General features: G+C 33.6%; 2 protein-coding genes across 3 annotated transcripts; both read left to right on the forward strand.

The window, feature by feature from the left end:
* The first annotated feature begins 1,335 nt into the window (after positions 1-1,335).
* On the forward strand, positions 1,336-3,736 carry LOC9312338 (GATA transcription factor 8). 2 transcript variants are annotated; one of them, XM_021025566.1, is made up of 3 exons: positions 1,336-1,615; positions 2,168-2,423; positions 2,757-3,736. In XM_021025566.1, exons 2-3 carry the CDS (start codon positions 2,196-2,198, stop codon positions 3,486-3,488), a joined length of 960 nt encoding a protein of 319 aa, XP_020881225.1. In that variant the 5' UTR covers positions 1,336-1,615; positions 2,168-2,195; the 3' UTR covers positions 3,489-3,736. The 2 variants fall into 2 exon arrangements, with proteins under 2 accessions (XP_020881225.1, XP_020881226.1); XM_021025567.1 differs by having other exon boundaries at positions 1,423-1,615; positions 2,172-2,423; positions 2,757-3,733.
* Positions 3,737-9,476: 5,740 nt separating this feature from the next.
* LOC9312339 (probable aquaporin PIP2-5) lies at positions 9,477-12,108 on the forward strand. The gene is made up of 4 exons (XM_021024812.1): positions 9,477-10,143; positions 10,653-10,948; positions 11,510-11,650; positions 11,748-12,108. Exons 1-4 carry the CDS (start codon positions 9,840-9,842, stop codon positions 11,865-11,867), a joined length of 861 nt encoding a protein of 286 aa, XP_020880471.1. The 5' UTR covers positions 9,477-9,839; the 3' UTR covers positions 11,868-12,108.
* Positions 12,109-12,333: the final 225 nt, after the last annotated feature.

The following is a 12,333-nucleotide window of genomic DNA, read 5'->3' on the forward strand; positions in this document are numbered from 1 at the left end:
TAGAAAAAAATTCTTATGATGCATATCTACCAGAAAAAAATGATTAGATCATTTTATTACCACTTTATTAATTTTCAAGATATCTTAACAAGAAAATGATCAACCCTTCACTATAGGGATTACTTTAGTTCATCTATATATTGCCTGACTTTTTAGCTAACTAATGAAAACTAAGTTAAAAACATAACTAATTGAAATTTTGTTAAAACTTCACTGATATACTTAATTAGTAATTAAGTTAAATATTATTAGAAAATTTTTAAGGCCGGAGTTTAGATATAAAGGATATAATTTTCTTTGCGACTTAAGCAAGAAAATTTTTTCCGAGGGCAAAGACTCCATGAAAAACTTTTTATTTGGTTTAAAACTCACAAAGAATTTTATTCCTCTTGATGGAGACAAATGAATTGTAATATACTAAATAAATAACAACTATATTCACCAAAAAAAAAAATAAATAACAACTATAAGAAAATATATTATTGTAACCGTGAAGGCGTGAAGTCTAGTTAGTATTTATTACTTTGATAAAAAAAAACGTAGAAGCTTTTTTTTTTTGTGTGTGTAGTAAAACAAAAGAAGGTACAGAGTGGAGTCATGTTTCCTTAAGCCTGTGAATAATATAGGCTTTTATGTAGTTTAACAAAAAAAATGGTAACATGTATTTGGAAAAAGTCTATACTTTTACTTTGCAACACGTAGTCTAAAGAGAGGCAAAAACAATGGGAAGAAAATTATAAAAATCCCATATCAATAAAATATTGGAATTGATACCAAACAAAAAAAAGAAATTGGAATTACATGTACGCGTAAACGTCGTATATTTCCTTGGTGCCATTTCACCTTCCCATTATCTCATTGACTTTCTTATGCATATACGGTAGGAGCGAAACCATATATGACTAGAATTATACGCGTTAAACAATTCTAGAATTTCTTAACTTTAATCTAAAAAGTAAAAATCCTATTTACTCTGCTAATTACGTCACCTCTCTTTACTTAAATGACAATTTTTTCGGATATTTTTTTTAATCTTGCTTTACAATACACAAATAAGCTTTGTTGAAAACATAAAAGTATTATAGATGAGAAGATATGTATGTAACTTTAACTTAAACAATATTTTTCTCTTTAATAAGGTTTCCTTAAACCATTGCTTTTTGCAAAACAAAAACAACTTTTGTACAGCTAAGCAAGGTTTGTGAATAAATCATCTTTGGTAAAGTCTCAATGAGATATGGAACCCACATGAGGGAGGTGAGATTATGATTTTTTTTTTTTTAATGAAATGTTTATTTTAGAGAGAGAGAGAGAGAAAGAAAGAGACTTCCACATGAAGACAGGGTAAGGAATGGTAAAATACAGCTAGCAAAAGAAGTGTTTCTCACACCTAACTCTTTATAATAATAAGAGAGAAGCAAGCAAACCCCATTGCTCTCCATTACTCATTTTTTTCCCAATCAATCACTCTTCACTTCTCCCCACTCATTGCTCCTTTTTTTTTTCCTTTCTAAGCAATCTCTCTCTCTCTCCTTCTCTCTTCTTATATTCTCAAATTTGATTCTTTTCTCTCTCTCTCTCTCATACGATCTGCACACCACTAAGAACAACAGAGGTTTGATTTCCTCCTTCTCATTCTTCATTTTTGGTTTTGCTTTTCTTGGGGAATTCTTGAAATTATAATGGGTTTTTAGGAATCTTGATGTTCAAAATTGAGTTTTTGCATAATTCAAGAAGTGTCGGTGGAGGCATTTATTTGTAACTAATTGTTCTGAACTTGGTTTTGTTTAACACTATGTTTTTTGTAACTGAATTTTTTTGTGTTTTCTTCTTCTTTTCACACAAGAATTCTAGAAGATAGATAGATAAACCAAGAATGCTAAATTAACGGTGACTTTTGACTTTAAGAACCCTTTAGTCTACTGTGATTGAATTGTACATAGAATGGTCCTCATTATTATTACTAAGCCTTATCAAAAAAAAAAAAAAAAAATCAAAAAAGGTGGGCCAAAGAATGTTCAAATTTTTGATTTTAAGGTGGTTCCAAAATTTGGTTCAAATTTTCAAAACTTTTTCAGAAACTTCCTCTGTTCAAACTCTTGTCATTTTCCTCTATATAATTATTTCATTAGCCCATCTCTCATTATTTATTCTTTCTTATATCCAGCTAGCTAGAGTTGCAATAATTGTAAAAGATGATTGGACAAAGCTTCCCGGAGGATCTTGATTGTGGCAACTTCTTTGACAACATGGATGATCTCATGGACTTTCCCGGTGGAGATATCGATGTCGGTTTCGGCATAGGTGACTCCGACTCTTTTCCTACAATCTGGACCACTCATCACGACACGTGGCCCGCCGCTTCTGATCCTCTCTTCTCTTCCAACACCAACTCTGACTCATCACCTGAGCTCTATGTTCCGGTTAGTTCTATGCTAACCTACGCCCTCTTCTTATAGCCAATTAGTATGATTTTACCAGTGTGTACATATTTAACCACAAGTTTAATGAGTATACTAAATGAAAACTGTGTCATTTTGGGTGGTTTTTAGTTAGATCAAGTTTGTTAATTTCCCGCTCATTATTTGGTTAGTTTTATGCTAACATACGCACTTTCTTAGTTCTGTTTTTGCCTGATTTTACCATATCAAAAAGTTTCTGTTTTTATAGTTAGATGAAACCCTTTTTTTGGCGCTTAATTATTTTTCTGTAGAATTTGTCTAACAATGTTTCTTTTATTGGGGGTGAAATTGCAGTTTGAGGACATTGTTAAGGTGGAAAGACCACCAACCTTTGTGGAGGAATCCTTGGTTGAGAAGAAGGAAGATTCGTTTTCGACAAACACGGATTCATCATCTTCTCATAGCCAATTCAGGAGCTCAAGTCCAGTGTCGGTTCTCGAAAGCAGCTCCTCCTCGTCCCAAACCATCAACACAACCTCTCTTGTTCTCCCTGGAAAGCATGGTCGTCCACGCACAAAACGCCCTCGTCCACCGGTCCAGGAGAAAGATAGAGTCAAAGACAATGTGTGCGGGGGAGACTCTCGCCTCATTATTAGAATTCCAAAACAGTTTCTCTCTGATCACAACAAGATGATCAATAAGAAGAAGAAGAAGAAGGCCAAGATTACTTCTTCCTCTTCTTCGTCCGGGATTGATCTTGAAGTCAATGGAAAGAACGTCGATTCGTATACTTCAGAGCAAAGGAAATGTATGCACTGTGAGGTCACCAAGACTCCACAATGGAGGCTTGGGCCAATGGGTCCAAAGACGCTTTGCAATGCGTGCGGCGTGCGCTACAAATCAGGGAGGCTTTTCCCGGAGTACCGTCCAGCTGCGAGTCCAACATTTACTCCAGCTCTTCACTCAAACTCACACAAGAAAGTGGCTGAAATGAGAAGCAAGAGATGCAGTGATGGTAGCTACATAACCGAAGAGAATGATCTGCAAGGACTGATTCCGAACAATGCCTACATTGGCGTAGACTAAAACCGAGAAAAGATGAGTCGATTTCCATGCGTTGAAGTGATTAGATATGCCAGGAGTAGGAAAGAGTCAGTGAGCAGAAAAGATTTAGCTTTAGAAGAAATGAATGAAGAGAACAATCAATTGGGGGATTAAAAAGTTAGATGAGAATTGATTGTGTTTGTATTTTGTATTTTTAGTGTGAATGGGCAAAAACTCTTGAAACAGAGGAAAAGTAAGTTGAGGAAGAGCAGATGATTTTGAAGACATTAGAGAATCATTAGGTGTTGAGTATTACATTAAATCTTCCTCTCCTTCTTTTGTTCTTTCAATTCTTTGTATTTTTCTTGTGAGGATTCTCTTTTCTTTTTTTTTTTTGTAGTTGATTTGTTTAGCTAAAGAATTCTTTCTTTCTTTTTTTTTGTTTTTGTTAAAATCCAATGTTATAAATTGTTAATTATTAAATTGTTTCCTTACCATTGAAACTACACAATGCTAAATACATTTTTTTTTTGCCGACAAGCTAAGTACATGTCTAAAATGACATTGACATGTATTAATATTACTGGCTGATTCAAGTCTAACATAGATTGAAAAGGTTTCTAGTTTCTTAAAGCTTTTATGGTCAAGTTAGAGTTAGTGGCGTGTTTAAATCAGTGGTTTTATGATATAAGCAATAATGTAAACTTAAATGGAGATGAGAGATAGAGTAACAACCACTATCTTTTTCTAAACAAAGACTAGCTTTTATGTAAATCCACCCATCTATGATGCCAATTTAAGTTAGAGTGTTTCTTAATTTACCAACCTTCTTTCAAATCAAAACTCACTCATTTCTTATTCTTTCATAATTACTGAAACTATTTTTTCAGCATATTAAATTTGCAGAGCATTTATATAGCAACGAGCGAATGCTTATTTTTTCAAAAAACTTACACTTGTTTCGTTCTCATATTGTTATTTTCAGACCATAAAGAGGACTTAACCAACTACTGGACAAAATAAGGATGCTTTTATAATCGTCGATGCACAAATAACCAACTCGATTGGACAACATATCTTCTTTCCTTCACGATTTTGATGATTTCACCGAACAATTTGTTTTTTCTTTCTCTTTTGTCTTTTAATTATGTCATTTTCTTACTGGATATGTTCAATGGTCGAAGTTGGGTCTTAGCCTAACACATTACATATATTTACAATAGACATATCTTTTTCATCTATTTTTTTTGGGTTCAAAGCAGACTTTACATATGTTTACATAATTCTGCAGAAGTCAAAATCCGAGAGTTCCCTAAGCATGAAAAAATTGAGGCGAATCTCTATACTATTAAAAGAGAAGTACAAATGAAAATCTCTATACTATTAAAAGAGAAGTACAAATGAAAATGGGTCGGGTTAAAATCGGAAAATTGACCCAATTTCTGAAATCGGATCTTTGAAATTTTTTTGGTATATAAATTCGAATTAATAATGAAAAATCGAAATAAAATCAAATATTTATGGAAATCAAATAAAATCTGATTGTACTTATGGTAACTAATAATAAAAGCATATTCCGAACAAAATTATACATTAATTACGTATAATAAATTTGTTCATATATTTTTGGGACTAATTTCATAACAATCAACGTTTTTGTCATTAATTTCGCTCATTTTAGCCAATTATCATTAATTGAAAGATATTTTATTTGCTTCTAAAGATTTCTAGAAAATTTATCACAAATAACTCATCTATTTTATAAACTAAATTGATATTTTTATTTTAGTCGTGTAAATTAAATAGATATTTTTATTTTGGTTGTGTAAATTAAATAGATATGAAATCCATGTAACTAATTTTAATTTAATTAGATTAAATCGAAATTATGATATTTTCATACCTATAGCTTACCAAAGAAGTTTAATTTTCAATTTATAAAGATTTCTTGAATATGATTTTAGAATTATTCAATAAGATGATAAGTATTTATTAAATTTTGTGAATCATGAAAAATAATAATTAATTTTTAATCATTATACTTCATCTTTCAATCTCTCATCTAACAAATAAGATACATATTCTATTATTACTATGTCCAAACTTCATTTTGTTGTATGACTAAATAATATTCCCATTAGAACTGTCAAAGCGAGTTGATTCGTCCCGTTAAGTCTGTTTTGCGATAGACAAAAAATATTTTGACTTGTAGTTAGTCGGTCCGCACGACCCGCGGGTAGCATATATGAAATACAAACCCGTCCCGCGATAGTATGTGGATTTGCGGGATTGTCCATGGATTTTGTTTAAATAATTTTAAAGTAACCAAAATTTAAAATACTACTAAAATAAATAAATAAATAAAAATACTATTAAAAGTTTGTTTAAATTACCACATGTTGAATAAATTATAATTTTATCAATAAATACTAATATGCGGGCTGATCCGCCAACCCGCGGATGAAAACCGATTAAACCTATGACCCACTGCGAATTAATCCATGTGGCCCGCTTATTTGCGGATTTAATATATTTTCCCAAATCTGCCCCATAGTGAGATGATGTGGGCTCGACCCGCGGTTTTTGACCTATTTTGACTGCTTTAATTCTCATGAATCGTCTAATTTTAGAATTTTAAAACACAAAATTCTATTTTGTAAATCATAATTAATACGATGGGTATATTTATAAACAATTTTACATTTTCTCTACAATTCGTTATTATGAATATTTATAAGTATACTACACGATTCGTTCTACTAAAAAACACACACAATATTAAACGCAACGTTTGTAAACCAATATTCTCCCGCGGTGGACCGCGGGTCCGATCCTAGTTCGACTACATTGCCGAATTAAAGCCTAGAATGTTTTAAGGGAATTAAATAAGATTAAAAAATATATATATTCAAAATAACAGTCGTATGCAAGATTAACCTGTTAAATCACAATTTAATATTCCGACGACACTGTAAAGATCTGACTAAATCTCACACTGATCCATCATACTTGTTGACAAAAGGTCCTATTCAAAATACCATTCTTATGCATATAATCGTAATTTGAGTTGTGGAACATAGTCACTCGTGTCAATGTATAGAATGAAATCCGACAATTAGCGTAATACGTTGAATATTATCTGAAAAAATGTCAAACTATATATTTGATTAGTAATTAAAAAAAAATCATGTTTTCTTAGAAAATAAATCAAACCTTCTCTTCTCGTCGTCACTTTCACTCAATTCGATCAACACAAATACACAATCACTCAGGAATCAAGACCCAACACTTTTGTCTTGGTTGTTAGGGGCTGGGTTAAATACTATTAGGCCCAGTATCGGCCCACGTAGTATTTTTCTTTTCTGTTTCATCTAAGCTCTATAGTTTTTGTTTATACATTTTCTTTGTATTCCTCATTTTCCTAACAAGCCTATATTGGTGTCAGAATAGACCACCACTGCACGAGAAAAAACATTTAATTTTGATCGCGAGGAATAAATTGTGTAACCAAGTGATCGTGGAGGTAACATTACTACATAGACATAGTACATAGTGTTACAAAAGAAAATTATATTTCCTAATAATTAAAACAAAAGATAAAGTAGTAAAAATATTATTTTTTCGTCACATCATTACAATTTTCCTAATTTATGTTTAAACCATTGCTGTTTGGCCTACTAAAGGTATAAGAAAGACACGCCACAGAGATCCATCGAGTGGTCTACAATTTCTATGTTTTGGAATCAACTCATTTGCTACAATGACAAACTACCACATATATTTATTTACTTTACAGAAGAATTATTTGAATAATCCAAAATCAAAGAGGAGAAAGTTGTATTTACATTTCTGATTAACATTTTAACGTCAAAAGAAAAGATGTGAAACATAAAGTGTGCAACTGGGGCATTCACGGGAACAGATCAAAAACCTTTTCAAATATACTTCCTAGTAAAAGAGGAATAATTCAGATTACCACACTGATAAATTAGGAGCAAATTCGTTTTAACAATCCAAAAGAAATAAACAAAGAACTAAGTTAGTTGTGGTGCTGACGAGCCCTAGTCGGCCCTAGTCCCAAGTGGACGGCAAAAAAACAGAAGTTCACTATTAAAAAAGTTAAAGTTAATAGTGAAAAGGATTAATGTAGGAAAAAAATGACTACAAGACTTCAAAATCTTTTGGCAAGAGGAAGAAAAACATTAGAAACAAAAACAGAACAAGGCAAAGCTGCAAAAGTCAAGTTTCATTTTCTTCGTTATTTACCATCACTTTTGTGTTGTCATATTCATCTTTTTCTAAGCAGATAAAATATTTAGCCAAAATTTATGTAACTTCTGAGATCAAAAACTGGTCTTTTTTTTGTTTATCACTTCAGATATACCCAGTGATCAACATAAAATCAGTATATGTTACGAAGATTCTAAAAGTTGAAAAGGGCATGCTAATCTGAATGAATACCCAATTTTTTTAGATTCTAGAAGCTCTGTTTATCTATATATCAACTAAATAGTCGGCATGAAGCTCTCAAATACTTGGTCCACCTATTTATAGAGTACACAACTTTTATTGGAAACAGCTAAATGGAAAACTCTGTATTATTTAGGGTTTGGTACTAGTTCCTTTTGTTGTGCAACTATCAATGAATAACATATACTACCTTATATTGATAACTCCAAAGTCCAAACTCTAAAATGAATCGTTAAAAATGGAAGTAGAAAAAATTTGGTGGCCTCTCATTACTCTTTATTCATTGTTGGGTACAAACCAACGTCCAACATCGGAAGTTTAGAAAAGAAGATTATAATATATAAATAAAGTTCAACTCCAATTAGCAAGAGGTCTTTTGGGAAGAAGTCCAATAACAAATCCGTGCGGGCATGAGCATGTAGGCGCAAAGCGGACAATATCATACTAATCAGGGAGTTGGATTGGGGTTGGAAAACCCAATAAATGGTATCAGAGCCTAGGTTGAAAAATGTGGACCTAGGGGTGTGGGCTAAAGTTCGGTGTGGGAGAAGCCCTCACATGTGACATGATAAGAAGGTGCCTCAAGAACTTCACGAATAAGGTGCCGAGTTAGGGGCCAAGGTTTCGCTGAAGAGGAGGCCCAATGTTCGTGGTCCTTGGTTTGAAAGGGAGATTGTTGGGTACAAACCAACGTCCCACATCAGAAGTTTAGAGAAGAAGATTCTAATATATAAGTAAAGTTCAACTCCAATTAGTATGAGACCTTTTGGAAAGGAGTCCAATAATATATCCGTACGGGTTTGTGCATGTAGGCTCAAAGCGGATAATATCATACTAATGGAGGAGTTTGAATAGGCTTAGGAAAGTCCAATATTCATATCTAGTTTGCTCAGTGCCGACTCTACTATCTAGCTATTATGAGATTCTTATGTTAAAAACTTTTCAAATCATCACAAATATTTTTTACCTAGATTTTATTTTTGTCCATGCCTGTAGTAGTAAACATTTTATCTTGGATTAAGGTCTTAGACCCATATCATTCCATGTATCGGGATCAGAGCAAGAAAATTAGTTTACGTGCTCTTTTGGAAGGTCTTATAGTAGTATACCAAAGGAGCTACAGATGATGGATTAATACATTTAACCATCAATTTAAGAGAAAAAACATCAATAACAAATGGTATATTATTTATATAAAATATTTAAAATCATTGGAAAAAACACAGTATGAAACGCTAAATTTTCAAGAGCTCAAAACCTTATTGGATTTTCAAAATGGGCAATGATGGACACATGTTATTCGTCGAATTATTATTTGGATTCTCAAGCTGGCCTTTTCTATCGTATTTTCTTCTTTACAACATTTTTTTAACCCCATTGTCAAAAAGTCGGCTTTGAGCCCATGATTGTAATAAATGGGATAGCTTGAATATTGCAACCACCACACTAAGAGTTCCCGTCTAATATTTGTTTAACTTAATGAATTACAATTTACACATGTATTTTGTAGCAAATATAACTTGAAATCTTTCCCTTAAAAATATATTCATCATAAAAGCCAAAGCTTTAAGCATTAGCCAAAACATTGTTTGTCCTGTCCACAAAATACCAAAACTTATAAATAATGGAAAAAAAAACAGCCTAATCTACAGAAAATTAATCACCTCAGTTGGTTGCCAACTTGCCATCATTTCAAAACCTTAAAAAACTATGTAAAATGATCATTTCATTAACAACAACCAAAAAAATGTAAAGTAAAACAGAGTCCAAAGCCTCGTCACATCTGCCCATAAATACCCTTCACCGACTCACCATCTCACCACATCAATTCTCTCATTTCTCTCTCTCTCGCTCTCTCACTTTCGAATATATCTTTAAGATAACTGAGACATACTCTTAAGTTTGGTGAAGAATAAGAAGACAATGACGAAGGAAGTGGTTGGGGATAAGAGATCTTTCTCCGGGAAAGACTATCAAGACCCACCGCCTGAGCCTCTGTTCGACGCTACTGAGCTTGGGAAATGGTCTTTCTACAGAGCTCTCATCGCTGAGTTCATAGCCACTCTCCTCTTCCTCTATGTTACCGTTATGACTGTCATCGGTTACAAGAGCCAGACCGATCAAGCCCTGAATCCTGACCAGTGTGCAGGCGTTGGCGTCCTTGGCATCGCATGGGCCTTTGGTGGCATGATCTTCATCCTCGTCTACTGCACCGCCGGCATCTCTGGTATGCTCTCTCTCTCTCTCTCTTTATCTTTTTGATATAGTAGGTTTTTCTTATTTTCATCTATTTGCTCCTTAAGTGTCACACTTGTTAAGTTGTTAGCTCAAAACAGAACTTGCTATACTTAATTTACCACAAAATAAAATGCTCATTTTCCTTTTTTATAAGGATTTTTTGCTATCTTGATTGGAAAATGTAATCAGAAGTGACTAACAAAACATGAATTCGGTTTGTTATAACATTAAAGAAAGCATGAATATGAATAGGTTTTCTAATTTTCTTGGTTTATAACTTTATATGTATAATAGTCCAATACTAGACCCCAAAAACTTTCCAATAATACTAAAAATAATTTTTTTGATGAATTTCGGTTTTTTGTTCGGTTAGAATATTAGTTAAGTTTTTTTTTAAGAAACAATGTGATCACTCATTCGTAATAAAATTTAAATGTAGTTTGGTTTGGTTTTAATGCTCACATAAATGTTTTGGTTAAACTTATTTTAATGAAACAGGTGGCCATATTAATCCGGCCGTGACTTTTGGGCTGTTATTGGCTCGGAAAGTAACGTTGTTGAGAGCAGTGATGTACATGGTGGCTCAGTGCCTCGGTGCCATTTGTGGTGTGGCTTTGGTCAAGTCCTTCCAGTCTGCTTATTACAACCGCTACGGTGGCGGCACAAACGGTCTCTCCGATGGTTATAGCATCGGCACCGGTGTTGCCGCCGAGATCATAGGTACATTCGTCTTAGTCTACACCGTCTTCTCTGCCACTGACCCCAAGAGGAGTGCGCGTGACTCTCACGTCCCGGTAAGCCCTTTATTTTTCCCTTTTGATTATTTATTTTAATAGAATGTGATATGATTATGTCAAAACAGAGAAATTGAGTCATGGTTAGATAATTTAGAAACTCATCGCATTAAAGGAAACAATAGAATACCCGTGTCCTATACGGCGCACTACTTATCATTAAGATTTTAGCCGTAGAAAATGTATGCTTGTTGACAAAAAAAAAAACTTACTAGATTAAAAAAAAAAAAAAAAAAAGCTTACTAGATTCGAAATTCATATTTAGAATCGAATTAAGAAAGAAAAATAGACCGTACGACATATCAGGGATATATTGCGAGTGTAGTTTCTAGATTCGTTATTATAATAAAATGACATAAAACACATCGATGGTCTAAACTTTTTGTCTTTCACGTCTCTCTCCATCACACATGTCCTTATTTGGACATGGTCCCAGCTTCATTTGTAACCACGTATACTTCTCCCAAACATTACTATATGAATATTTGTTGTACTACACTATTGTCTCGTGAATAGTAACATTTCATTTTGTTGTTGTTGGTGGTGGTGTGGTGATTGAAGGTATTGGCTCCTTTACCAATTGGATTTGCAGTGTTCATCGTTCACTTAGCTACAATCCCAATCACGGGCACTGGCATTAACCCTGCAAGAAGTCTCGGAGCTGCAATCATCTACAACAAGGACAAAGCTTGGGATCATCATGTACGTTACTATATCAAATATTTACTTCTTTGTCTTCAATATTACCAATCGACAAAGTTACAATTTGTTAATGTTTTCCTATTAATTATTACAACAGTGGATATTCTGGGTGGGTCCGTTTGCGGGTGCAGCCATTGCGGCTTTCTACCATCAGTTTGTGTTGAGGGCTGGTGCGATTAAGGCGCTCGGGTCCTTCAGGAGCCAGCCTCACGTTTAAGTTTGATTTTCTCTTCCCCAAGTATCAAAGAGGGGAAAAAGAGAAGATAATAATAGAGGCTTGATTTATCTTATGTAGACCGGTTGGAGCCAAGTGACTTGTAGTATCTAATTTCTAGCTTTGGTGAGGAGAGATTTTGAAGTGTCACTTGAGGGCCTACTTTGAATTGCGACTTCTATAATTAAATCTATGTCTCTACTCCTTGACTTAATAATATTGCTCTATTTATTACTCTACTAAATTCCTTATGATCGACTTAAGTGCCGAGTATTTCTTTACAATTACACATGAAAGTAAGAATTTACATGTGAAAGTGGAATAGTGTGGTTCCACATCAATGAGATTACCTTCCACGTTCCAATCAAACTATGTTGTGGTTCCTTGTAGTTTGGAAAGTAATGTCACTGATGTTGTTGGGCATAGTGTAGTGAGTGGATTGGACGGTGATGGAAAAGACTCATCGTGA

Source organism: Arabidopsis lyrata (assembly GCF_000004255.2).
Source record: "Arabidopsis lyrata subsp. lyrata unplaced genomic scaffold ARALYscaffold_5, whole genome shotgun sequence".
NCBI classification, from domain to species: domain Eukaryota; kingdom Viridiplantae; phylum Streptophyta; class Magnoliopsida; order Brassicales; family Brassicaceae; genus Arabidopsis; species Arabidopsis lyrata.